Here is a 27643-nt window from a genome sequence, read left to right as displayed (position 1 = left end):
CTGAGGCTGGCAGGTTGAGCCTACACACCCCTGGTAAATACACACAGGCTATCATGCAAACTGTCATGCTCCTTAGACAGGTACAAGAGTATTGTCTTTCATCTGAACAGAAGGATGGGGAATTAGTGTTGCAAACAAGACAAGGTGTAATTATCATCGTCTAACTATTGTCATTATGTACACAACAGTTAATGTCAAAGAAGGTTTAACAGCAAAGTACCAATGATTAGTGAGTGTACGTTATTTCAATGGTAAGAAAAGTTTTGTCTGTACCAATCTATGATCTGTCATGTCAGTTGGGCCCTCTACTGGACAGACAATACATTGCAAGAAAAAAGAGCAATAATTCATAATTCAAAGATACATACAAATTTAAAGTACAAACAGCATTTGTTTTGTGATAAAATTTTATTTAGTAACGGTGAGTAACTACACTTGTAGTGTTCTCATTACATGGAATCTGCAGTCTGTCAAACTGATATATTTATAAAAATTTAAGAAATATAATCTACATACATCTAATACAAACAAAACAAAACAACCAACAACTAAGTGTGATATTTCACTGGTCTGTTAAGTATTGCGGCTTTGTAATATGGTGGACAAGTGCTTGCAGGAAAATAATCAAAACTGATGCTCAAATGATAACTCTGTGCTTAAATAAATCTAAAAATAAAACATTCTTAAGAGCAAAAGCTCTGGTAATTTCAAATACCGTACTGCTGATAACACACAAACACACCCGTGACTTTGTTTGGTTTTTCTGGCTGAGGAGGAAGATCACTGAAAAGCCACTGAGGAAATCGAATGCCTTTAAATAAAGGGTTAAAGCACAAACAGCTGGAATGTGGTTAATGTCAATGTAATGTTATAAATATCAACATCTGATATCTGGTAGCATAACTGGTAAGTAAGTAAAAAAGAAAGTGCACAAAACATAGCAGAAGGTCATCCAAGCCCATTTTATCACCATGTCTGAGAGGGTGAGTGTCTTACCAAAGCTGGTATGAAAAAGAAACAAGGCAAAAAAGGCACACCATCATCACTATCATCACCACCAACATTACTAACCATCACCACCACCAAAATGACTAACCATCCTCACTAACCACCATGACTGTAATTCCCACCAATATTACAACCACCAACATCTTCATTGTCATTGAGTACCACTCATTCCTCCTCCTCCTCCTCTTCTTCCTCCTCCTCGCCAGCCATCACCTCCACCAGTAGCTCGGCTGTACAGGTGGCCTCCCCCAGACTGTTGACCGCCTTGACGGTGTACTTGGCGTCGTCGTCCCCGGAGACCTCGGAGATGACCAGGCTGCAGTTGCCCTCCTCGTCGTAGTCGATCTGGAAGTGACGCGTCTCTTTGATTGGCTGCTCGTCTTTATACCAAACCACCTCTGGGTCAGGGTAACCTGAGGGGGGAGGGGGGGGGGGGGGGGCAAACAAGGGATGGGGTACGCTTCATTTAGATCGTCACATTTCAAAGAACCCGGAGAAAAACAAGCGGGGGAAATGGCCTTAACATGCCAGGAGACGGAACTGAAGTGCTCCTTCAGCAGGGGAGCTGCTGTGGTTGCGTGTCACGGTCACCTTCGATCTTGCAGTCAAATCGGGCGGCGCTGCCTTCTACCACCTCCACGTCTTTGATGACGGAGGTGAAGGTGGGCTTCATCTGGGTCTTCTCCTCATACTCTAGACATTCCAGGAACTGGTTGTCGTCTGCACGACAACATGATCATACGAGAGGTGAAAAACATAACTTTCATAACATAACATTTGTACAGAGGAGAAAACCATAGTATTTTACCTTCAGTGGGTGAGCCCTTCTTGGCACTAACCCCAGCCAGCATCGCCATGGACGACAGTCTTCCGATGGCTCTCACGGCATGGCCCGTTTTCTGAAATGAAATCCATGGTAAAGAATGACATAGGAGAGGCATACAGACAGTGGATAATGACAGTCCGAGCTCTACTCTTCTGTTTTGCTTTACCTGCCATTTTCTTCTCAGGATGTACTTCTTCATCCTTTCCTTGGACAGTTTCTTGGTCTGCATGCTGTTGGTGTCCTGTTTCAACCAGGGGTGCTCAAAGCACTGTGCACAGGTGAGACGGGCCCTGGAAACCATCCCAGAGAGACAGGCACATCAACACACTGATAGACAGGCACATCAACACACGGATAGACAGGCACATCAACACACGGATAGACAGGCACCTCAACACACTGATAGACAGGCACATCAACACACAGACAGACAGGCACATCAACACGCAGACAGACAGGCACCTCAACACACGGACAGACAGGCACATCAACACTACGCGCGCTGCTACTACGCTCACTTCATGCTCTTCTTGAGCAGGTTGGTGATGAAGTCTTTGGCGTTGTCCGAGATCTCGTCGAAGGCCTCGTCCTCAAAGTCCCAGGTTGCCGAGGTAACGTTGGACAGAGTCTCGTTGTCGTTGTCGCCCATGAAGGGAGAGAGGCCGCTCACCCTGTGAGGGGGGAGGGCGAGCAGTGGAGGAAGGAGGGAACACACACACACACACATATAAGTGTGACTCCCGCATTTACACAACAGTGACATGTCTCAGTACGGTGCTGGAGCATGTGTGGTTGGAGCGACACTCACAAGATGTAGCAGATGACTCCTATGCTCCACATGTCCGTAGGATAGCTGATGGCCTCATAGTTGATCACCTCTGGGGCCACAAACTCCGGGGTTCCGAACAGCACTTTGAGCGTCCCGGCGTTTTCTGCGAAGCGTTCGGGGTAGATTGATACGGTGACCAACCAGGAAGGTTAGCATGACGACAAACGGCATACGGACATGGTGATGGGGAGTGTGTGTCTGGACAGGGCCTGTGTTACCTAGTCTGCGTGCAAGGCCAAAGTCAATGAGTTTAATCTTGCCGCCGGTCTTGTTTAAACACATGATGTTCTCAGGCTTGAGGTCCAGGTGGACGATGCCCTGTTGGTGGATGAACTGTACCCCGTCTACGATCTGCAGCATGTACTTGATCACCTCCTTTTCAGTCAGCTCAAAGTCCTCGTCGATGATCCTCTCAAACAGTTCACCACCGGAGATCCTGAGAATCAGCACACACACACACATTCATCATTGAGTGAACATTACTTTTGCTGAACTACATGGGGGAAACAAACCGAACTGTTAAAACTGAAATATATACTCACATCTCCAAAACCATAACAATGTCCGACTTGCCCTCAAATGCATCTATGCACTGGACAAGCTTAGGGTGATGAAGGTTGTTCATGATTCCAATCTCGTGTCTGACATTATCCTTCTCTTTTGCAGAGTAAGCTTTGATGAACTTCCCAGCCCAGGCTTTTTTGGTTGCTTTTTCCACAAGTTTAAACACTTGTCCAAATTTCCCCCTGAAAACACAGAATGTTTTGCACTTTTGAGACAATGACAGAAGATCCAGTAGGACAGCGTTAATTGAATACACAGAGATTTTTGCACACCCTTCGATTTGAGATCTAGATTGATGTTAAGTACTCACGTTCCCAGTCTCTCTTCAACATCGTACAGGTCCTTGACTTTCATATCTGCTCTGACTGTTACATCTCTGTAGTCCGGCTCTTTCTCCAAGTCTGGAGGAGAGGAGCATTTCTCAGTAAACAGTGAGAGCAAATAGTTATCTGATTATTGTGAACCTGACCAGAAGTATCAACATACCGTCATCTGAAGCCTCTGCCTCCTCTTCTGTGAAAATAAAGACATCATAACTTAACAATCATAACAATCCGGGATGAAACAGTCCAACTAAATGTCGGCAGAGTTAAACTGCAAGGTCTTTAACAACTAAAATAACCAATCCTCAACAGTCCTTCTAGGGGCACATAAACACTATAATCAACTGACGACAAATCCAACCACAACATCCCTGTCGTGCAACCTAGCCAGCTCTACAGAGAAATACAGGTAAGTCCAGACCCCTCCAGCAGGGGGTGCTCACCGTCCTCGGCTCCCACGGTGACGGGCTCGGACTCCGCGCTGGGCTCTCCGATGCCGTAGACGTTGACGGCCCTGACCCGGAACTTGTACTCCCTGTCGGGCAGCAGCTCCTGCACGTTGTAGGAGGTGCTGTTGCAGGAAACCAGGTCCTTCCACTCCTTGTCCACGGAGTTCCAGATCTCCAGGTTGTAGGACTGGACGGCGCTGCCCCCGTCGTACGTGGGGCCGTACCACGACAGGGTCAGGGTGGAGCGCCGTATGTCTGAGGCCGCGGGCACACGTGCAGGGGGGTCCGGCTTGTCTGATAAACACACGCACGCAGACAAACACACACGCAAACACAGATAGATGGATGTATAAACATTAGGGTCAACGACATACATTCAACTGACACAGACACAGATATACTGCATGTGTATATATAGAATATATACAAACATGCAACACGCATAGGTCAACACTGATATCTGAACACAGGGGTCAGAATGTAGTTCGAACCAATAGGCGCCGCAGTAGTCATTTCAACACGCCCTGAATCCACTACAAGACTGGACCCTGTGAACAGCTGTGCGTGCGCTCATGGTTCGGAATGGCCTGCCCTCTCATTGGCTGGGACTAAGATTAGCCACCTGAGATGAGTGGGATTCAAACCCCTAACATTTTCCGGAAAGGACACACAAGCCCACCATTCACAAATGTCAGCGCGGTGGGTTCCTACTACAGCATGTGTGAGTGGCTCAGCTGTGGGTGGGATCAAAGGAGGTTTCACCCACACTGCACTGACTGACCTGGCTGGCTCGGCCTCTCAGACTTACGGTAGACTTAGCCTAATGCTACACTTGAAAAACCTCCACTGAAAGTCACTGAAGTCCAAATGAGCTTCTCATAAAACATGCTGTTCCATTAGGGCCACAATAAATGTCAGTAAAAGCACCAGGGCCAAGGCTCAGGCTGCCCTACCCAGGCACCAGGGCCAAGGCTCAGGCTGCCCTCCCCAGGCACCAGGGCCAAGGCTCAGGCTGCCCTCCCCAGGCACCAGAGCCAAGGCTCAGGCTGCCCTCCCCAGGCACCAGGGCCAAGGCTCAGGCTGCCCTCCCCAGGCACCAGGGCCAAGGCTCAGGCTGCCCTCCCCAGGCACCAGGGCCAAGGCTCAGGCTGCCCTCCCCAGGCCGCACACTTCTGGAGGGAACTTGAGTGAGTGACTCATCCCTGAGTGCTCTGACAGAGACTTCGGGGAGGGAGTGTGCATCTTCTGTTGTATTTCTTTCCTGTGGTGTTAAGACGGTCTGTGGCAGGCCTTGGGAGGGAGTGAAGGTACAGTTGATTCCACTCGCCTTGCCTGGGGCCAAGCTAGCCACGCTGTAACTCCCAGATCTGTAACCCTGAGAGGCTCAGCTAATCCACGCCGGCCTCTCGTAAAACGCCACAGAAGCCAAGCCGCACAGCTCAGCACAAGCCCCACCAGCTCTGGCTGGCATGACAACCAGAGGGGGTGGGGTGTGTGCGTGTGGGGGGGGGTGTGTGTGTTGGGAGGGTGGGGGGGGGTTGGGTATGGTGGCGGCTGTTCACACACAACTGAAACAAGTGGGACATGTGAAGTCTAGCAATGCCATGTCAAAGCTATAGCCTGCCTTGCTCTAGTCAAAGGTCAGAGGACCAACAAGTAGGTAATGCATTGTAACAAGCATCCCAGCAGAGTGTCACGTTTCACCAGGTCTCCAAGCAGCCCCTGGTCACCTCTGGGCATGCTGTTAACAGTCTCTGGGCATGTAAACACTGGCTTTATAAACTCTGCCGTTTATGTGGAGCGGCAGGTCTATAACTCTCCTGCAGCTGTGTGTGTGTGTGCGTGTATGTGTGTGTGTGCGTGTATGTGTGTGTGTGTATGTTTCCCTGAGTCAGGCTGGAACCTCTCCACTCTGACAGGCCAGGCACCGGACCTTGTATTAAAGCAGCCGGTGGAGAGAGAAGCACAGCCTTAAAAGGCCATCTGAGACCGCTCTCCACAGGGCTGTTAGTGTTTGGATCTCCAGCTGGAGCTGGGGCAGGGATTTGGGCTGGAGCTGGATCAGGGGCTGTGGTTGTGGTTGATAATGGGCTGGAGCTGGGGCAGGGATTCGGGCTGAACTGGGGCTGGAAATGTCCCCAAGCCTATGGCTCATCTCTCGTCCACTCTTGTCCCTCTCTCCTCTGGGGATGTGAGACGTACCAACGATGGTGAGGTTGAGCGCGGCCTGTCTGAGTCCGTAGCTGTTCCGCAGCTCGATAGTGTAGCAGCCACAGTGCTCCTGCTGGCTGTCCGCTATGGTCAGCTTACTGCTGGACTCAGTGGTCTCAATGGTGATGTCGCCTGTCCCCTCTTGGATCTGAGGAGCACACAGGTCGATGTGAGAGAGACTGACACATGGTGGTGTGAGCGGGATGTGATGTACGGATGGGCTCTCTTACTGGTTTCCTGAACTTGAGCCAGGTACAGTTGATGGGTGGGGCTCCTCCAAACTTGCAGAGCAGATCCACCTTCTCCCCAGCCAGGATCTTCATATCATCAGGGAACTGGATAATCTGAGGGGGCAAGCCTGGAGCAACAACAAAGGATGTGACATCACAAAAAAAACACATTAGCCAGAACTATGTTCTAGGTTGTTTTCTTTATATGTGAAAAATATAAAAGTACAAAACTTTTAATCCACTTTCAATCTACAAACTGTTTACCTTATGTCAAACCGAGCTATAGCCATTTAAGGGGAAAAAATCTAACTAACGTCCCCAACACCTCAGGTCAACATTACCAGTCTCAACATGAAGTCACATGGAACATCCCTATCCCTACCACCCTAACCGCTATTTAATCCATGCCCTGCACCATTAATCTGTGGCTGAGTTGGTTTGGCAAGGCCCGGGAATTTCCACACACACACAAATATGCACACACACACACACACACACTCTCTCACCATCTCTCTTTATTTCATCGCTTGCTAACACCGTAAAGCTCCACACAGTGGGTCAGGGCACAAGTGAAACAGCTGCAGCGCTGCCCGACACTGATCGCAGGGCTCCACTGCTTAGAAGTCAGAAGTCAGTTTGGTTTACACAGGTAGAGGGGATCTCTCACTGCTATAAAAGGCAGGCCCAGACCTACATAACCACCACCACAACAAACTCACCAGCACCACAACAAACTCACCAGCACCACAACAAACTCACCAGCACCACAACAAACTTACACCCAGAGCAGGGACTGTCTAAACCCCAGACACACTTTACAATGACTGTCACAGTAAGGGCAAGTCTACACACCAGAAACCTTATGGCTGTCACAGCAAATCCACACTCCTGTCCAGAGACCAGTCTCTTACATCCTTTTCACACCTGCACCGTTAAGATAGGGGTGTTCTAAACTTAACAGCTAACAAAGTATTCTACCTTTTCTGCTAATAAAATCTGCAACAAAAAAAAGGTTCCCTTCCTGTAGCATAACCCCAGTTTTTCATAACCATCGAACCAAAAGAAAAGATCATACATTTGAGTGGAGAAATCAAACAGCTATTGTACACTTACCTTGTTTAGGAGGTGTCTTTGTGTTAGGTTTCTTTATTCTGGCCTCACCTGTAAGACACCCCAGCAAGAAACACAACACATTACATATGAGCAGAGTTTATGAGGAAAACATTCAGGGATCATGAAACATTCAAACAACCAGGCACCAACTATACTGTACTGTACACTTTCTAATTAGACGGGTCAAAGGTTGGTGGCTTTACAGGGGCAGACCATGTACCTGAATGGCCATCACCAGACTAATGTAGACTATAGGGGGAAACAGGACTGGGGCTAAGAAGACTATTATTCTAGAAAAGGACAAAGTTTGCAAAACACAGTCAGTCCAAATCATATAGAATACCCTGTATACATTGAGTCCACCATATTTTCTTTCAAACAAATGAACAATTCTTCCAGTGACTGAATAGTATATGGTAAAAACAATGTAAACTAGCATGTGTGTGTGTGTGTGTGCGCGCTTGTGTGCGTGTGATAAGTGAACTTGTGGGAGGAGGGCTTCTCTTCTAAATGTCCTGGGAGAGGCTGTTGCCTCAGTGCTGATGTCCTTTGGTATTTGCCTTTTTTGGTAATACTAAAAATAGTCCCAGAAGTATCCAGGAAATGGCTCTTGGCACTATTTATTTTACATTTGATTGCTGTCAAGAAACAATGTAGCCAGTAAAACCAAGTAATGCAGGGAGAGGGGATACAACAACCCTCACAATTACATGTTTTAATCTTGGTCATTCATTTTTTCAGTCTTCTCACTCTCTCTCTTTTTCTCTCTCCCTCACTCTTCCTGGAAGAGCTTCCTCCTCCTCCTCTTGTTCTCTCACTGGAAAGAAAAACATATTTTTCCAACACAAAACTATTTTGGATAACCATAGAAGTGTCCAGTGTCCTGAAATAAAATAAAAAAACTTGATGGAAAAAGTTTGATTGCTCTACAGGCTCACTGACAAAACAATCCTGTAAATTTGTCTGAGTATAGAAGAACTAGAAGACAAAACAGACTAGAAGTCCCACCAGCACCAACTGTCTGTCTGACGGTTTTAGTAGGGGGAAATGGCTTATCCTCTAATACCAAGTTTCCAAAACAACTTATTTCCATTTGAATTAAAACAACAATCTCCACAGGGGTTTTTACATACTTCCAAAATGAAATCTGTACAATTAATCTGTAAATGACCTGGCCTGTAGTTTTACGACAAGTCAAGAAGCCAAATGACAGATTCAACCCCACAACTTGTCTCTGGGGTCTGAAGACACACTAAGCTGGCTTTGTGTCAAAGAGAGGATTCTGCCCTATTAAGGCAGAAACACAAGATAACCATCTATATGTATGTTAAGGTCATTGAATAAACAACTGGCAGGTCACGTTCTAGTTCATACCAAACAACCTCTGTGGCTCTGATGGTGTAAGCCTGTCCCTCACTGCTTGTTGCATCCTGTCACTACTCCTCACTTCTGCGGCTACCAAACACGTGTTATCAAGCGGCCCCTCGGTGTGCCGTTCGCAAACAAAAACAGACCGTCACGTGACAGGAAACACGACTGAGAACATTCACGCCCTCCACACCACAGACAGACAATCAGAGAGCAGCCGCGACACAGACCTGCTGTTGAGCTAGCTGGAAAGCAGAGCCAACTGAACGGTTTACGGTGACCCCCATCAACTCATTAAAGCCAGCGTCTCTGGTCATGACCCATTCTACAACCACCAGAGGGTTTAACCCAGTCACTGCTCTGGCATGGTCTCCTCTTCCTTCTGAAAAGAGCTCAAAACCTGCCTCCGACATTATGTGCACGCGTGCTGTTGACAGAATTCAAATGCATGCCAACCGTTTATCTCAAACTCGACAAGCATCTGAATGCGTCAGGCCATGTTTAACTTGTTTGAATGTGTTAGGGATGACCGTCTGAGCTCGTCAGCCCAGATTTGTTATACAAGAGACGACGTGGAGACAGAGTACTGTCATTCGAAAGCATGGGGACCACTGCCATGTCGACACGAAGGTGAATCAAACAGCGCTGACACCAGACACCGACCAGTCCTCATTACATCTCACTTGGCTAGCTGCTGAACCTTGATAAACCCCGATGAGAGGAGAGGATGCAGAGGTAAAGATGAGAGCACTGTGACATATGAGGCATCCGACATCCACATTGCACACGCGGCACACACACACACGCACAGTGTGATCAAAGTGGATAGCATTCATTCCCTTTTCGGTGCACTTGATCTAGCTTGTCTGGCATGCTGTCCGGGAACAGTGGGCACTGGACAGGGTTCAAACTATTCCATTAGTTCCATTAAACAAGGCATGCAAAATCAAGCACACCTCATGTAATTCAGAGAGAGAAAAAAACTGAATCCGGGCCAGAAGTAGTTGGAGTAGCGTGTGTGTGTTTATGATGGGAGGGATATTAGGTCGAGGGTTGGAGGGCTTCCAGGCAGGACAGTGCCTTGTGAGCTCTGCAGGACTCTGTTCTGGACATAGTGCCCCCGAGAGCAAGTTAAATAAATGTGCAGGGGTTAGAGTTTTCCAGTTAAGGATGAAAATGCTGCTTGTTTTCATAGAGCTACTCCATTGATGCATTTCCCATGCCTCTCCACACATTCACAGACTTTACAGAGATACAGCACTATAGTCATATACACACACGTGCATGGACACACACACACACACACACACACACACACACAATCAATGACACACACCACACATGCGCTGTATAGCGATAGATCAATCTAATGTCTGGTTGCATCCAAAGGTTACTTGTGTAACTCAAGGACCTAAATCAGGATGAAAGGCACATAAGTGTAAACAGCAGGAACTATGTTTAGGCCAGTAAAGGATCACTGCATTTTCTAACATGGTCCAGGACCCTTCTAGCGCTTCTCTACACTGCTGGAGGGAGACCGGGCCTCTGAGAAGAGACACTGAACCACCATTGATATGTCAAAACACTGGAAACGAAACATCCTAAAGTAGAAAACCATCAGTTGAACAGTATCATGTTTAGCTACAGCCAGATGATCAGACACAACCGTACCTAGGAATCTAACTTATGACAGACAAAAACCATGGCTAATCGCTCTCTTATGTCAGGTCCTAGGCATCCTACTTTTTATTAAAAGGGTATTTTTCTCTTCCTCTTTCTTACTTATTCTCTCTCTCTCCCTTGCCCTCTTGCTCTCCCTCTCTCCCTCTCTCTCCCCCTCCCCCTCCCCCTCCCCCCCTTCTCTCTCTCTCTCTCTTTCTGTCTCTCTCTTTCTACAAGATCAGTTCTAGGCCTTGTTTGGATCAGGAACATTCCAGTGGGACAAAAGCGTATCCCGAAGCTGGCCGATTTCAGCAGAACCTGGGAGTATTGGAAAAAGAGGCCAGTGAGTGCGTGGTGAGGCTGAACGAGAGGGCTGGGGAGCAGGCAGACACAAGCCTTACATGGAAGTTTGGAAGAGGAGGGTGAGCGAGCAGGGCAGCTACACAGAAGCCCTCTCTCTTTCTCTCTCTTGCTTCTTCCTTCCGTACCGCTCTCTCCCCCTTCATCTCTTTCTCTCTTTATCCCCCCTCTCTTCCCCCTTTTCTCTTTTTACCACCCCCCCTCTCTCCTTTTCCCCTAGTCACTCTCTTTGTATGAGTTCCAGAGAGTCTCGGTCTGCAAGACAAACACTGCTCCATTAGGTCTGTCAAACCTCAGGGGAGGGAGTATCACTGTGACCTTTGACCCGTTAGACCCTGGAGCAAGAGGGTAACCTTACAGATTCCAGGCTTGTGTGTGTGTAAAACAGAGAGAGAGAGAGAGAGAGAGAGAGCAGCGTTTTTACACCCAATCCCATAGAAAGCTATGCAGGCTGGCCGAATAAGATACAGCCCAGCTCCTAAATTCTTCCCATACCACTCACAAAGATTAAGATTTAGATCATAAAGATAAGGCATAGCAGGCTGTCCCCCTGGTTTGATTGTAAATCTAGTGTATGGAGAACATCACTTCGGGTTACGGAAAAGTACCCATGAAGATAGAATCCTGCAGATCATAATCTCTGTGCGTGCATGTTTTCTACGTCTGTATGTTTCGCCTCCTAAAGCCAACTGCAAATGCAGAAAAGATTGCAGCCAAAGTAAGTGGATCCAGGGTCAGGATCATATTTTCTCTCTGTTCACATGCTATAAAGGGACCTGGCCGAGGCTGGAGGTTGAGGCTGGGAGCTCGAGCTGGAGGTTGAGGCTGGGAACTTGGGCCAGGGGCTAAGGCTGAAGTTATGAACTGGGGTGGAGGCCAGGTCTGGGTCTGAAGGCTGAAGCTGGGCCTTAAGGCTAGGGTTGGGGCTGGAAGTGGGTGTGAGTTATCAGGCTAAGGCTGGGGCTGAGACAGAGGCTGGAGTGAGGACGGGCTGCAGCAGTGGGAAACACACACAGTCCCACGCCTCTCCTTTTTGGGAAATAAGGAAGCGCATGTTTTGGAAACTCACTCTCTGAGGTAGGGGTGGTCGTCTTCTTGCTTTTCTTGTCAGCTGTGGTTGAGTTTGTATCCGTAGGATCTGCAATAAAAAGACCAGAGATATGGGACAGTATCAGGACAGTTTTCACACAGGACAGTTTTCACACAAACTCAAAGCAAATCACATGACACGTGCTTCGTAGGACAACGGTAAAAACAATGGTGTGTCATAAGCAGAACAAATCACAACTTTGAATTTAACTGTCAAGTGTTTAGATGGTAATATACAAAAATTGCTTTCCGATGCATTGCGAGCGCACCTATATCTACGTATGAGCGAGTCTGTGAGTGTGTGTGTGTGTGTGTGTGCAGGGAGAGGACGTGCAAGCCGGGGGGAGTCTGGGACAGGGATCCCAGCTCTAGGCTAATGGGTGTTGTGTAATTACAGGAAGTTCCAGAGCATAGGCAGACTGAAGCTCCTGGGAGCAGGGCATGGTGGGAAAGGAGGGGAGGGGGCCGAGGCTGCAGAACCACACACTGTTGCGACGGCCAGAGAAGATTTGTGTTTATATGCGAGACGTTTCGGACATGTATGATGATGTACTGTGTGATTTCAACGTGAGAGCACCTAGAACCATCTTTATGTCCAGGTTCTACTCACCGTCCACCAGCACCATGCAGGAACACTCGGATTTCCCGCCAGAGTTTTCAGCCCAGCACTTATACTGGCCCTCGTCTTCAGGCAGGGCCTTGGCAATGGTCAGGGAGCACTGTCCACCTGTAGGGGCAGCCAGGACAGAAACAGTCAGCACAGACACATGGTCAACATAGAGACGCCCAACATTACCACAGAAACAGTCAGCACAGACACATGGTCAACACAGAGACGCCCAACATTACCACAGAAACAGTCAGCACAGACACATGGTCAACACAGAGACGCCCAACATTACCACAGAAACAGTCAGCACAGACACATGGTCAACATAGAGACGCCCAACATTACCACAGAAACAGTCAGCACAGATGCATGGTCAACATAGAGACGCCCAACATTACCACAGAAACAGTCAGCACAGACACATGGTCAACACAAAGATGCCCAACATTACCACAGAAACAGTCAGCACAGACACATGGTCAACATAGAGACGCCCAACATTACCACAGAAACAGTCAGCACAGACACATGGTCAACACAGAGACGCCCAACATTACCACAGAAACAGTCAGCACAGACACATGGTCAACACAGAGACGCCCAACATTACCACAGAAACAGTCAGTACAGACACATGGTCAACATAGAGACGCCCAACATTACCACAGAAACAGTCAGTACAGACACATGGTCAACATAGAGACGCCCAACATTACCACAGAAACAGTCAGCACAGACGCATGGTCAACACAGAGACGCCCAACATTACCACAGAAACAGTCAGCACAGACGCATGGTCAACACAGAGACGCCCAACATTACCACAGAAACAGTCAGACCAGAGTCAGACAGTGCAGATACACCTAGCATAGGTCTCTATGTCAGCCCTGTCAACATAGTGGTGGTCAGCACAGGGGTGGTCAACAAAGGGATGTAGTCATGAAATTGTTTAGTAGACACAAGAAAAGTGAGACACCAGGTCATAACAGAGGGAGACAGACATGACTGAGACACAGGTACAGTCAAGACAGGGACAGTAAAAACAGCTTGAATGTATGTTATGTTACGCAGTACAATTGTGAATTCTGAAATCAGATAGCCTGAACAACACTGAAATCACCAGAAAGACACAGTGGGCCAGGTAGCCATGGTCATGTCTCAGCCTCCAGTGACTCCTGTAGCCTGAGCTTCAAGCTTTTGGGATCAACTGTACCTAGGCATGCTATGATAAACAAAAGCTGCTTCTCCCAGAGCCCCGTGAGGCCTTCACCCAGACAGACTATATATGAGAGACGTTATACCGCCCATGGTATTGACATGGTAGTCATAAATTGGAATAAGGTAGAGGGCTGGGTGACATGCAGGATTAATAGTTAGCGATGGGATGACAGACATACACACACACACATACATACACACAGCATACCGAGACAAGCAGCGAGGGTGGCATTGTAAGAACTCCCTACAGCTCGTCAACACATCGTGCCGCCTGAAATAACAGCGTGAGGATTATGGAGGCCTGGAGGAGGCTGGGACCCCCAGGAGTCTAGGAGCAGGGAATCCTTCTGCTATTCTGACCCTGGCTATTAATACCTCTGTAAACACGACAGGGGAACTGTTTCTACAGGGAAACAATTACACGGACGGAACACAATATTAATCAGAAATCCTGAGCTATGCTAATACTGATTCCCCCTATGTAAAGTGATCGGTTAGCAGGATGAAATGCCTCTTTGGTGAGGGAGCAAACTCGGCCCCACATCTTTGTGCGTGTAATAGAACCTTCTCCGTGTTCTAATATTAGAATCCCACGCCACCCCTGAACAAATGGCCAACCAATCCGCTACTCAAAAGAAAATCCTCAGTATTGTGCAATCTGTGCGACTGTGCTGTACCGCCTGCTGTGTTAACGAACTGTGAACTTATCTGCTCAGTCTCAGACAAACACTGCAACGTTTTAGAACAAGAGCGCGGATCTAGGCACGTGGACATATATTTACCGTCGTTGGCGAGGATGATGAACTTGGAGGGCTTGATGACCTTGCCGTCGAGAGTCCAGGTAACCGTGGCCGGGGGGTCAGAGGTCACCAGGCACTGCAGCCGGAGGCACTCTCCGTCCAGCACGGTCACGTCGCTCAGCTTCTGTGGGAACACCGGCTCCTTTCCAGTGCCGTTGCTCTTCTTCTCTATAATCCCTCCGTCCACACAGTTGACCGCGTTCTTCTCCTTCTCCTTCTCGCTGGCAGCAGGGATGTCCTTCGCCACCGGAGGACCTTCTCCGTTCTTCTCCGGGCTGCTCTGTTTCTTCTTGTTCGCCAGCACTGAGCGGAAGTCAGCATTCTTGGGGCTGTCTCCCTCGGGCGCAGGGGCAGCGCCTGGTTTAGGCCCTGCTACGGCCCCTGGGGCCTTCTTCGCCAGAACGGCCCTGAAGTCGACCTGTTGAGGGGCGTTGACCTTCCTCTCATCTTCCGACTGCGTCTTGGGCTTGACCCCGGCGCGGTTGAGGTTAGCCCTGAAGTCCATTTGCTCGGCCGTGTTCTCCTTCAGGTCCTCCTCAGACACACTCTTGGTGGTGACCCTCCTGCCCAGCAGGTTGCGGAAGTCGCGTTGCTCGGCCTCCCGCTGGCGGACCTGCTCTTCCCGGTGCTCCTTGGTCTCCACGCGCCTCTTGAGCAGTCCCCGGGCTGGGCTAGGCTCCTCCTCGCTGGGGCTGGGCTCCGGGATGGGCTCCCCTGGCTCCTGGTTGTCCTGGGGCTGGCTGGCGGAGGTCCTGCTGCTGTTGCTGCTGAGGCTGCCTCTGCTGCTGGTCGTCTCTACTCCTCCTCCTCTGCCTCCTCCTCTCAGCACTGTCCCTGCTGCTGCTCCTCCTCCTCCCTCGCGCTCACAGGGCTGGCTGCTTCGACACAGGGGCGGAAGGGGAAAAAACACAGGGGTCGCTTAAAAGCCCCGGCTCACTGGCTGACTGGCTCAGCCCACCTCTGGGTAATTGAGAGCAAGGAGGGGAGTGAGAGGGGAGGGAGAGGGGAGCACCACAACTCAACATGATGTTACATCAGAGATGACTATAGTAGCCTTATAAGGGAGCACACCCTGAACAGGGCCCCCCCCACTCCTCCAAGAACAGACCCTGAGCCTCCCTCGATCCCCAGCTCCCTCACCCTACCCCCCCATCCCCTGACTCTGAACAATGGCACAGCTGGAGGAGGAAGTACTGTAAACAATTTATTTGGTTATATTGAGGGATTAAGCAGATTTTGAGCAGGGGGTCTGGGTAGGGAGGGAGAGTCAGAAATAGTCCCTGGTCCGGTGGGGCTAGCTGGGCTGAGACACATACGTTCTGTCTTCTCTGCTAACCACCCCTGGACCCTCGCTGACCACCAGACTGGCCACACAACTGCAGTCTCCCACCTTGTTCCTGGAGAAAAGACACAATCAAAAAGAAAACAAGGTTGGGGGGAGTTCTAGCTGCTGATTCGTTGACTAAATACTTCTGAATAGATATCATGTTAAAGGGATTTGGATCGCTCAGGGCTGGATGCTCCACATGACTAACAACAACACTGGTATTACCACCCACATGCCATGCTGCCAAACAAAGCACACCAAAACAAAACAACACTAATTAAACTTGATTTGGGCTTTAGAAACACAATAGCAGATGCAGATCTGAATATTATAAAAAAGGCATGACTGTAATAAGAAAAAAAAGAATGTTATAACAGAACTATTAATGGTGTGGTTGAAAGGGCCATATCATGATGGGATTTTGCTGACTCGTACTGTAACGGGAGGTGTACTAGGAATTTCTGGGGAGTCATGCTGTAGTGTTGAATTTAGTAAAAAAAAGAAAAGAAAAAAAGAATCTATTAGCAAATCGACCAATCAATTAATTAACACTCCATGGGACTTCTCCTAACTACCTGAGGCTGATCAGGTAGTCTCCAGCGTGCTGGGCCCTAACTCTTCTGATGAGCAGAGACACTACGTCCTCCTTCTGCAGCACCTCATAGTCCGGCCCAGAGGAGAGCACCTGCCCACCTCGCCTCCACTGGAACTCTGGGAAAGGGTCTCCAGCAATGGCGCAAGACAGCAGAATGTTCTGGCCCACACAAGCGCTGGTGGACTTGGGCTTGGTGATGAACCAGGGCTGGACTCCGTCCTGGGGTTCTGGCATACACAAACACAAAATGCACACACACTCGTTGTGTGAAAAAGTAGTATCAGTAGTTACAGAAGGTTACAGACAGTTTTGAATCCCGCGCTGCCGTTCTTCCAGTACCTTGCACAGTGAGCGTGGCTTCAGTACGGATCTCTCCATACTGGTTCCACACCTCACAGGTGTATTTCCCGTTGTCTTCTGGGAAAACTTCCTGGATAAACAGACTGTACTGGTTTTTGTTCCTGTCGAAGTGGAAGTCCTCAGACTCTTGTATCTCCTTCCCATTGTGGAGCCACAACACCTCAGGAGCAGGGTTGCCTGGTAGGTTAAAACAAGCACACACCAAAAAACATGTACACAATAGATATTTTACAAACAAATGGTGTAGGATCTCTAAAGAGAGCAGGAAAGACATGCCTTGAGACAAACCTTGAAGGTATACCTGTCGTGGTACTGCGCTACTTTGCTCATTTTGGCCCAAAAACAAATACATTAGCATTTGGTTTCGTTTCATTTGGCTCCCCTGAGGCCCCCCCTGCTCATCTCATAAACAAGATGATAGTGAGGGTCCTCCAACCACCCCTGGCTGTCAGGTCACATGGGGGCCAGAGAGAGAGAGGAAATGCAGATGTAGAGAAACAACCAAACCAAACATCTTATCTCTGGAGGCCTCAGAGGAAATACCACAGTAATAAAGAAAACACAGTGGTGCAAACACAACAGAAATGCAACCAAAACACAACCCAAGCTAAACCTCAACTTAAAACACAATGTAAACACAACTAAGCCTTAACCAAAACCCAACCAAAGCCCAGTGTTTCTCCTATGAAATACAGTAGGTTAGGATCAGCTGGGAGGACTGGGACTGTGATACCAGAAAGTCCAGGCCATGTTTTTCTATCCCCTGTGTTTGCTTATTCAATTCCAGTTTTATGGTTTCCACTTGTTGAGCTACGGGACCAAGGTATTGAGAAACAAACATGCATTGCTCCATCACAACACTTCAGCTCCCACTTAAAACCAGTAATTTTCACGATGGGGGGGGGGGGGGGGGGGGGGGCTTTTATTCAACTCAAACAGATAATTGGCCATACTGTACAGTATAGGCATCCACATTTCCATGGTGTGTAAGGATGCACACCAGGGACAGAAGAAGGGACAAAGGAAGACGTGGCACCGTACCTGTCACCTCCACTGTCATGGTGACCTGGCTTCCATCCATGACCTTTAGGTCCTTCAGAGCGTGGAGGAACACTGGAGCGGAGGGCTTCTTAGCGTCATGAGGTCCCCCAGGCTCGCTCCTCTGGGACAGCTTCTTGGCTGAACGGGAGACAAACAACACACGACTCTGGTATGGGAAGTAAAACCACTCTTTTTTTTTGCTATCATTCTACCGATTTGAGTTAAACCCACCACTGTCATCTTTGATAACGTTTTATTAGATAAGGGCCCAACAAAAAACAGATTTTCTTTTTTTTTTGGTGACCTGGTGACCTTTTTTTTTTGTCACCACAGATTTTCCCCCAAAACTTCCCTCGCTTAGCTGTCATTGTACAGAAATCCTTTGGGGGTGTTGGAATGAATCTGAACCTCTTTGGGGGGAATTAATCCCATCATTAATAGCATGGGCTTCTAACACCAAACACAGAGAGTGTATCTGACCATTCCAATCGCCCACTGTGTGATGTTCTTGGCAGCTTGTGAGGTGCATGTCCTGAGTATGTAAACACTGAGTTAATCTCATTAAAGATGGCCTGGGGGAACTCTGGGGGATTGGGGAGCTGTGTGTGCCAAGGTCTCCCAGAATCAGTAGATCCAACTGCTTGACTACCAATTCCACTATGACTAGAAGGGAAAAAGATGAAACTGCTTATGACATGCAAGTGCCACCAACATGATGTTACTAAATATTTGAAAATGTTCAAATGCACAGACAACAGGTCCTGAGAAGGGAGGGAACCGAGTATAAACAGGCCAACGACAACAGACTTTCAAGACGGGTACTTTCTTTATAGCGGAACGCTCACCCGAAGAGAAGATGAGGGAAAAGAGAGAGCGCCAGAGCTAATGACCGTTTCGGTCTCCTCTCCTTGTCTCATGCACACCATGTATGGTGCTTGGTTTTACGTAGTTAACCCTCCTTCACAAACTCCCCAACCTCCCTCTCTCGCCCCTCTCCCACCCCACCAGTCCATAAATCTGGGGAGTGGAACCCTGCGGACGTCAGGACCCAACAGAAGTGGAGGAGGAGGGAGGGGGGCTACAGATTTGTCATAAACACACACCCTTAGTCTGTATACATATCCAGCATGCCAGAGGGAGATCCACGATATCTTCAGCATGTTTCCATCAGCACCCTACTCCCCACCCACCCTACCAGCGGCCCTGGCCCTGCCTGCCAGTAACTGAACCGTTTACACAGTTAGACAGAACCAGGACCTTAAACAGGCCCTTGAATGATACCAGGCACCTGCGTGGTATAGAAGAGAGAAGCAGCAGGGAAGCCATGGTGGATCGTTTTGTTGTGCGCATAGCTGGACAGTCTTACACAGTTGAGCTGAAGCCAAAAGGCATCCCTTGGCACCACACTGTACAAGGCAATTCCCCATAATGAGATTAGATCCAAACCGTAAAGCCAGATGCTCTTCACTCAAGTTGCTGCTTCAAATTGGGAAAAGGAATTGTGTAGGTCTGGGAAATGAGTGCAATATGTTTGGACTGGACAGCTGGTGTGTAGAAGGATCAAACTAGCAACTCCCCTTGATCTCCTCTGCAGGGGCAGTCTCAGCTGAATACTACAATCTCAGACTTTTGCTTGTGCACTGGCTCTGGATTGTGTGGGAAACTGTTGGTATTTCATATAGTATTTTTACCCCTACATAGAGCAGGGAAAAAACCTAACCTCTGCCATGAATGAAGCCCTCCACGCTGACACCAGATGCATGCTGGTCTGCAGGACAGGGAGCAGATGTTTCCTTTACGTTTCTGTCTTTTCCTCTCCCTCTCTCCCTCTCTCCCTCTGTGCCCAATGCCACGTCACTATCCCCAAAATACTCACATTTCTTATCAAACAGCCCGCCAGTCTCAATGGAGACATATCGGGGCGGGGGCTTCCTAATCAAATGTTTTCTGGGAAGATAAGCACATTTCCTATCTCATGGCTTGGACACATTCTCAATTTAGTTAAAGATTGAAATGGTCCCAGTGTAATAAAATATTTTATATGACCCCCATGTTTACCATCTGGCAGTGTGTGTGGCGGTGTGAACATGTCAGGCCAAATAAAAACAGACAACCAAGTAAAGGAGGTCTTTGAGGCTCACCTTTGACCTCCACTCTGGCGCTGCACACAGCTCTCCCGTGGCTGTTCTCCGCCACACACATGTACAGACCCTCATCGTCCTGCAAAGCATCATGGATCGTCAGCTGAGCCAGACCGTTGTCGAAGGAGGAACGAGCACTCGGTATGGGCTGGTCTGGGGAAGGGAAGGAGGGGGGGGGGGGGGGGAAGAGAGGGAAAGAAAAAGAAAGAGTCGTTAAACAAGGAAAGCATTTTCAGTGGTCTCAGACAGGTGTTACTGAGTTGAGACTCTCGGCGAAGAGTCCCTACACACCAGGCCAGATTCGGACTCAAGTCACCTCAAGTTGATTGAGGGAAAACAAAGAGAGATCTGTATTGATACAGAGATGGGCTAAAACACTTGCGAGCCTGAAGTATGGTGCACTGTGTCGTTCTAGATCTTTCCTACGGGAAGAGAGATGAGTATGCGTCAGAGATACAGAACCAGAATGTAAAATTCCTCGAACAGACAATGAGCTCGTCGACCTAAAAATACACTACATCAATTCTACATTCAACAAATCTGCTGAGTAAGCGGCGGCGGTGTCACCGTCAACAGAACCTTGTAAGGTATAAACACCCCTGTAGGTCATAGCAACTGATTGATACAGTGGCACAAGATGTTACTCTGTCTGATGACTGTTACCCTTCTCCCAGTCGTGTACTGTACACAGGAGCTGCTCTGTGTTCCAGCCACCAGAATGAGTTGTGATGCACAGCCACCAACCCTTCCAAACTGCCCTCCAGGCTCGCTGGACACAGGACCACCTCATCCCAAGTAGGGCATTAGCCAGGAAGGCTCTCTCCTCTTTTTTTCCCTGTCCTTCCTGGCGTTAGGTAGCTAGGTATTTCATAATCAGCCTGCTCCAGTAAGAGTCCGATCTCAGATGTCTGTTTTCCAAGCTCAAACACTTGCCAAGTCAGGCTGGGTGTTATATTTCAGGAGGGAGCGATGCATGTTTTTCCTTTATATGGTACCGGACCTTCATATTTGTGTAATGGCCACAGCTAGCTTCCAGTACAACAGAGGACTATGGAGAGGCATGAGCTGGGCATCAGGATCAGCCTCTCTCTCTCTTTCTCTCCCTGTCCCTCTCTCTCTTTCTTTTCCACTCTCTCTGTTCCTCTCTCCCTCTTTCTCTTTAATCTCTTTCCCTGTGTGAAGAGTGCCTTGTCATTAACCATCCATTCATTCTGAAGAGGCCTTCGGCTAACATCAACAGTTCCAGCACTGCTTAGACGGGGAAAGATACAGAACATGAAGCTGTGGAAACTATGTAAGCTAGTTCCTCAGCATAAACCTTTGTTAGGCTACAGAGCACGGTGCTTTATTTAACCAAGTCACAGCATCAACTTCTATTTAACCAATGGAAAAAACCCTCCTTCAGGCCAAATCCATATTCAGCCACTTCATGTGTATCCTGTTTACTAGTTAGATTTTCTGTGTTTACGGTTTCTGGATGAAACCCTACGGCATGCTAAAACATCATAACTGGGTTCCTCTGAGGAAAGGTCATATGCTGACTTTTGCTGTGAAGCTTCTCTAGGAGTAAATTAAATATTTTAATAACTGCATCAAGTAGAGTAACACTAATAATCACTCCTTAGATTTTGAGTTAAAGTACAAAATTCCAATAGCCAATAGACCATTATAACATAGAATGTAACGTTGAAATAGAAAGAACCAAAAGAGCAGAATCATTCCACAAGGATTCAAGGTGAAACCAGACTGAAGAACATAAAATGTCAGATCCAGCAGCCGTACCCTCAGCTGTCTACACAATGCGATCGTTTTAGCTGAAGAAAAAGTCGTCTCTGATGGAGTGGTAGTGGCAACAAACCATGAGTCTGGCCCTCTTGGGAAGAGCAGGCAAGAAAGATCTTACAGGGTTCTCTGGTCCGGCACAGACAACACAGTAAAGGACAGACATACCATCATTTACAACCTCCTATAAATTCATTTGCTCAAGAGGTTTTGGATGTCTTGAGACATTTTCAACTTAATCTCCATTCACCCTGTCACAACCCTTTTTTCTTTATGGAGAGGGGCTGAGTCAGTTGGTCCTGATGTGTAAGACGTCAGGAAACAGGAAAGCTATCCCCCTCTAGTGGCGGGAACAGGACATAGCAGGAGCTTGACAGAACTATAATATTTCCTAAATTGTGAAGTAATTTATTCCTGAAGGATTCTAAAAAGGAAGGTTAAAAACAACGGTGGACACTGCCTCTGTAGCAAACTGATAAACATCCAATGCCTTCTAAATCCACGGACCGTGAGCTTAGAATTGAGTGAACTGTGGAGGAATTAGCCCACTCAGTTGTTCCTCACCATTGAAGAGCCAGGACATGTGAGGAGCAGGTCTCCCCTCCACACAGCACTGCAGCTGCAGGTCCTCTCCTTCTGTCACCGGGCTGCCCTTCAGCACACTGCTGAACACCGGGGCCTTGCCCTCCACTCTCGGACCTGCAAGGAAGAGGGTTCACTGAGAGCTCGCTGTGACAAACTGCAATGGCGTGATTTATCCACTAGGGGGTGTACGTTGACAAGAATGATTTGAGTTGTTAGTGATGGGCAAGGCTCTACAAGGAATCTCATGTCATCAAACCTGATCAAATGCATCAGTGCACTATACTGCACTGCATGTGCATTCTTAAACACTAAATTCTCTCTCGCTCTCTGTCAAAATAAACAACGTTAATTACAGCCCTCTGACTTGCCGGTCTGTCTTGTCCAAACCAGTACAACTGGACCGAAACGTCCCATAGTCCAAAACCCCCACATTCACTTTGATTATCATTAAACAAACAACCAAGTTTGGTTAGGTTATGCAGCCATGTCCAAAGCTAACAGCAGTCTCGTTGTGTTTGAAAGCAGCCCAAATCCATGCCGTAGTAGAGGAATGAGGGTCTATGCACTCGTGTAATCCTCCAGTCAAGGTCATGCCTGGACTGAAGCTACACTTGAGTCACTTTCATGAGCCAAAGGCAGAGCCAAATACTGCTCTTTCAGCTCCCAAACGTCAATTTATTCTTTATTCACAGAACACATTTGTACCCCTATAAGGCCTACCAATCTACTCCACTGGTTCACAAAAACCTGTGGTACCCTTGAAAATAAAACATTTGAATGCATGAAATCAGGGCCAAAAAGACAAATACCCATTACTGCATCCCAATTAGACACCTTGAGAGCCAAGGGCCACGGTTGACGAGTCCTAATCTAATATTCAAACACCTCCATGGCCCTAATATGTCATTCTTTCTCTCAGCCAGAGGACAAGAGAAGGTTTTAAATCTATGACGGTGCTTACTCTTGACAGTGAGGGTCCAGGAGGAGGACACCTGTCCGGAGGGGGAGGTGAGGGTGCAGCTGTATGTCCCCGCGTCCCTCCTGGTGAGCCCCTCCAGACCGAGGGAGTGTGTGCGCCCCTGCTGCTGCAGGCTCAGCCCAGGCCTGGGCCTCACTGGCTGGCCCTCTCTCAACCAAGCCACGCCGGGAGCAGGTGAACCAGACACTGGGGAGACGTGAGGAGATGAACTGCCTTGTTCAACATTTACGGTGACATTTTTCAAGAAACTTTGCTTGGGAATGGTGACACTGTACCTTGACATGAGAAGGTGACCTTTGACCCCTCAGCAGCCTCCTGATTCTGAGGGGCAGAGTCGAACCTGGGTGGAACCTCGGTCACTGCTGCTCTCTCTGCTCTGGCCTGCCTCCTGCTCTCTCTGCTGGTGTCTGCAGGCGGGGTCACCTCTGGAGGGGGTCTCACTGTGGTTCTCCTGGGGGGGTCCAGTTCTGTCCTGGCAGGGGACTGCTGCCCTCTCACACACTGGGGTGATGGAGTAGCCCCAGGAGTCTTAGGAGAGGGGGACCTAGGTTTTCTCTCTGCCCCCTCCGGCAGCTCTGCAGTGGGCTTGGGAGTCAGGGAGGACCTCCAGGGCGAGGGTTTCTCCTGGGTGTCCCTGGCCTGGGGAGGTTGTCTCTCTCTGGGCTCAGACCTGTCTGTGGTCCTGATGGGGGGTCTGGCCTCTGGCAGGGGGCCATTGCTGGTATGCCTGACTTCAGGAGAGTCAGTTGTCTTTGGGGAAGGAACTACAGAACCCAGGGGGCTTGGGCTGAAAACAAAGTCAACATGTTCAACATGTCACTGTAAAAAGCACAGTTAAAGAACTGGTAAAAAAATAAATAAACTAAATAAATTCAGTGGAATAACACCTCATTCCTCAATGCTGAGCCAGTATACTCACATTGCAGGCTCACTACTCGAACCTGAAAAGATATACAGATTTCAAATGTAGGGAGGTTTTCATGAAGACTGTACACCCGTGTTAGGACCCTAGAAGGCAGGCGGAGGTGGACCTGGGGCTCACCCTGAACGTTGAGCTCAGCGGAGGCGGACGCTGTCCCGGCGCTGTTGGTCACAGAGCAGGTGTACGTTCCTGCGTCCTCCACACACACCTCACGGATCTCCAGGAAGTGCATGCCTGACCTCTCCACCGTGCTGTAACGACCCGATGACTGGATCTCCACGTCACCCTGATGGAAGGAGAGAGAGGTGTAGAGAATGAGGGGCGGGAAGGAAGAGAGAGAGTAAGAGAGATGGCATTGAGAGAGAGAGAGAGAGATGGCATTGAGAGAGAGAGAGAGAGAGAGAGAGAGAGAGAGCGAGAGAGAGAGGAGTGGAGTTGAGTCTGACCTTGAGCCAGGTGACCTGGGGCTGGGGTCGCCCTGTGATCTTAGCTGAGAACTTGCCACTCTGCCCAACTCGGGCAAAGGTGCGAGACGGCTTGGTGATGAACTTGGGGGGGCTCTCACCCCAGATACTGGGCCGGTTCTCCACAGCTGGGACTCCAAAACGCCCACTGGAATCATGGGAAATAGAGTTTCTTACTAAACTGGTCCCATTTCCATGGCCATCCACTCGTCAACTGTATGGTTATTCATAATTAAGGCATGACCGCAACAGAAAGTTTGGCAAAAGTACAGACTGCTCACTCACTAAGACTTAGCTACACACTACATCATCCTCCAAATATGTGTCTGCTCAATAGCATCACTTGCACAAACACCCACTGTTTGGACAACGATTTGACTATCTCACTAGATTATTTATAACCTGAAGATTAAACATGGTTGCAATCTGATTGCCTTTATTCAACCCAAGAGGAGAGAAAAATGAGAAAGAATCGGCCCAGGAGGAATAAAACAACAGACTTACCCTCCTCTAGTGGAAGAAGAGAGGCCATATTTCTTTCCAGCATTCCCTGCAGTGAGAAGAAAACATACCTTAGATTATGAATTTAAAAAGAAAAGAGCAAAGAGCAAAAGTGAGGCGGCGAGAAAGAGAGACTGAGAAAGTGAGTTTGTGAAGGGGAGTGAGACAGAGAGAGACAGAGAGAGAGAGAGAGAGAGAGTGAAAGAAAGTAGACCACTGGCACAAGCCCAGGCAACTACAAACATAAATGGAAGTGAAGTCTCATTCAATGGTTCATATCTCGATTCACGCAATAGGTGATGTGTGCTGCAACCTGCTCTTTTGAGGGCAGGCTCCATATGTTTCAGTTTGTGCTTAGCTAGCAGGAGGTGTGTAAATAGCTGTTTATGAGCTAGTAAATCTAAACAGAGTGGTACAGTATGTCAGAATGTTTACGTGCTGCAGCTTTTCCTGTGAGGAAGGTGGAGTGCCCCCTCCGTCATGGCTGATGTAAACTAACCACACAAGAACCACAGGAAGTGGGAAAGACCAGGCAGCTGGGGCAATGGATGCCAAAGAATCTGAACGACAAGTCTGCCAATGCTACATCTTTTTTACTTAAACTAGAAGGGGAAGTTCAAGTCGTCCATGGATAATGGTAGGCTTAGCGAGATACTCTGATCAGTTCCTACTGAAAGGGTGGGGTATGAAAAGGACATCATCTGTAATAACTCAACAACAAGCGCTTTGAAGAGAATGTTTAACCTCCCTATCATCACTGAGTTATTGAGCTGAAACATCACTTGGGCACAGCATGAAAGCCTGCCGTCAGTTATATGTGGAGACTTACAGTATGTGTATTAGGTTACATGAAAATGCTGGTGCTCAAAATATCTGGCGCAGACATGTTCTATTCATTATACAAAGCTTTTTTCTTTTTAGGATTTTCGGCAAGAACAGAAAAATATCATTCTGCAGTACCTTCTACGGTGATCTCCACGGTAACCTGCCGACTGCCAGCATCGTTCACGGCCTCACAGGTGTAACGCCCTCCATCCTCCTCCTGGACACCTTGGACCACCAGACTGAAGGTTCCACGCACACTCTGTTCCATGATGAGCCTCTCTCCACTGATCACTGTCTTTCCATTTCTGTACCATGTGATCTGGGGTTCAGGGTAGCCTCTAACCTGCAGTCAGACAGAGACTTGTGGGTCCAGAAGAGAAAGAACCATTCCACTTAGACAAAAATGTGATGTCCAGCAAGTACTGTGGGTGCCAATGGTACAAAGACCTAGCGTGATTCACATATTCCTTTTCATCTTCTCGGAACATTGTCATCCCCAGAATACAAGAAGCCACGGGCTGTGAGAACTTGACTGGCTCTCAGGACAACAATAACAACAGGAACAAATTCAAATTCAACAAACTATGTCATTTACCCCCCCCCCCCCCCCACACACATTTTTTTTTTAAGTACTAGACATTACTGATTAACCCCAATACTTCCTCATTCTTTGAATGGTGTTCCCAGAATCACATGGGTGTTCTAATAAAGGTTGTGTCTCTGTGAAACAGAAGCCATGAAAACAGGCCCAGACCTGATGTGAACAACTGCACCTCTCACACTTTAAGTCTTTCTTAAGGAGCTTCTCTTTGGGCTCTCTTTGATTCCTCTCAAATTCACCTCGCTAATCCTGATCTGAATCCAGCCTGTTTTCACTGAGTCCTTTGAAGCATCACAAATCTCCAGTCAGGCAGGCAGGGGCCACAACTAATATAGTGTGGACCATCTCTCTTTCTTTTTGACTCCATCTCTCTCTTTATCCTCATCTCCCTCTCTCTGTTTCTCACACACACACACACACACACTTTCTCTAGCAGTTTCCACTGGTGTTGTGTCCAGAGGCCCTCTCCCCCTCACCTACTGAATGAAGTTAGAACAGCATACTTCACTAGACCATGGCGAAGCCAAACAAGAAGAACTGTTACACATACATAGCTATAACAAACAACACACACACACTCACACACACACACACAGATTTATCGAGGAAACAAAGGGTGGAGAGAATCATTGACCACTACAGCTGTTACTAATTTCAGATTGAACATACAAATTAATAAGGGCCGACAGCTAGTAGACAATAGATTCGGTCCATATGGGACTCGAATTCCAAGCAGGGCAAAAGAAAGAAAGTGCATGCTTTTCTATTCTACTGTACCACACACATTCCAGACTGTCAAGCTAGCCTCTCCTCTCAGCTTCAATCAAACATTACCTCTGTATTACCACGTTGTCCTTACG

General features: G+C 48.2%; 1 protein-coding gene across 2 annotated transcripts in view; it reads right to left on the bottom strand.

Annotated features, from left to right (window-relative positions):
• Window positions 1–398: 398 nt before the first annotated feature.
• mylka (myosin, light chain kinase a) overlaps window positions 399–27643 on the bottom strand; it is a 36944-nt gene continuing 9699 nt past the window's right edge. For both annotated transcript variants that reach the window (XM_067255937.1, XM_067255946.1), the window contains exons 3-32: window positions 26318–26525; window positions 25361–25406; window positions 24839–25004; window positions 24513–24678; window positions 24390–24411; window positions 23746–24257; window positions 23453–23656; window positions 22471–22605; window positions 20125–20277; window positions 17984–18121; window positions 16922–17119; window positions 16563–16809; window positions 15977–16057; window positions 14643–15535; window positions 12643–12759; window positions 12013–12081; window positions 7554–7601; window positions 6441–6568; window positions 6202–6358; window positions 3994–4293; window positions 3714–3740; window positions 3538–3628; window positions 3206–3409; window positions 2882–3099; window positions 2643–2766; window positions 2353–2505; window positions 2001–2124; window positions 1817–1907; window positions 1600–1728; window positions 399–1421 (exon numbers count right to left, since the gene is read on the bottom strand). In XM_067255937.1, the coding sequence (XP_067112038.1) occupies window positions 1174–1421; window positions 1600–1728; window positions 1817–1907; window positions 2001–2124; window positions 2353–2505; window positions 2643–2766; window positions 2882–3099; window positions 3206–3409; window positions 3538–3628; window positions 3714–3740; window positions 3994–4293; window positions 6202–6358; window positions 6441–6568; window positions 7554–7601; window positions 12013–12081; window positions 12643–12759; window positions 14643–15535; window positions 15977–16057; window positions 16563–16809; window positions 16922–17119; window positions 17984–18121; window positions 20125–20277; window positions 22471–22605; window positions 23453–23656; window positions 23746–24257; window positions 24390–24411; window positions 24513–24678; window positions 24839–25004; window positions 25361–25406; window positions 26318–26525 (5397 nt within the window). In that variant the 3' untranslated portion in view covers window positions 399–1173. The remainder of the gene's footprint in view (window positions 1422–1599; window positions 1729–1816; window positions 1908–2000; window positions 2125–2352; window positions 2506–2642; window positions 2767–2881; window positions 3100–3205; window positions 3410–3537; window positions 3629–3713; window positions 3741–3993; window positions 4294–6201; window positions 6359–6440; window positions 6569–7553; window positions 7602–12012; window positions 12082–12642; window positions 12760–14642; window positions 15536–15976; window positions 16058–16562; window positions 16810–16921; window positions 17120–17983; window positions 18122–20124; window positions 20278–22470; window positions 22606–23452; window positions 23657–23745; window positions 24258–24389; window positions 24412–24512; window positions 24679–24838; window positions 25005–25360; window positions 25407–26317; window positions 26526–27643) is intronic.

The sequence above is a fragment of the Osmerus mordax genome, chromosome 2 (genome assembly GCF_038355195.1).
Source record: "Osmerus mordax isolate fOsmMor3 chromosome 2, fOsmMor3.pri, whole genome shotgun sequence".
Classification (NCBI taxonomy): domain Eukaryota; kingdom Metazoa; phylum Chordata; class Actinopteri; order Osmeriformes; family Osmeridae; genus Osmerus; species Osmerus mordax.
The sequence above is the reverse complement of the archived record's forward strand: the minus strand, read 5'-3'. Positions and strand labels throughout refer to the sequence as shown.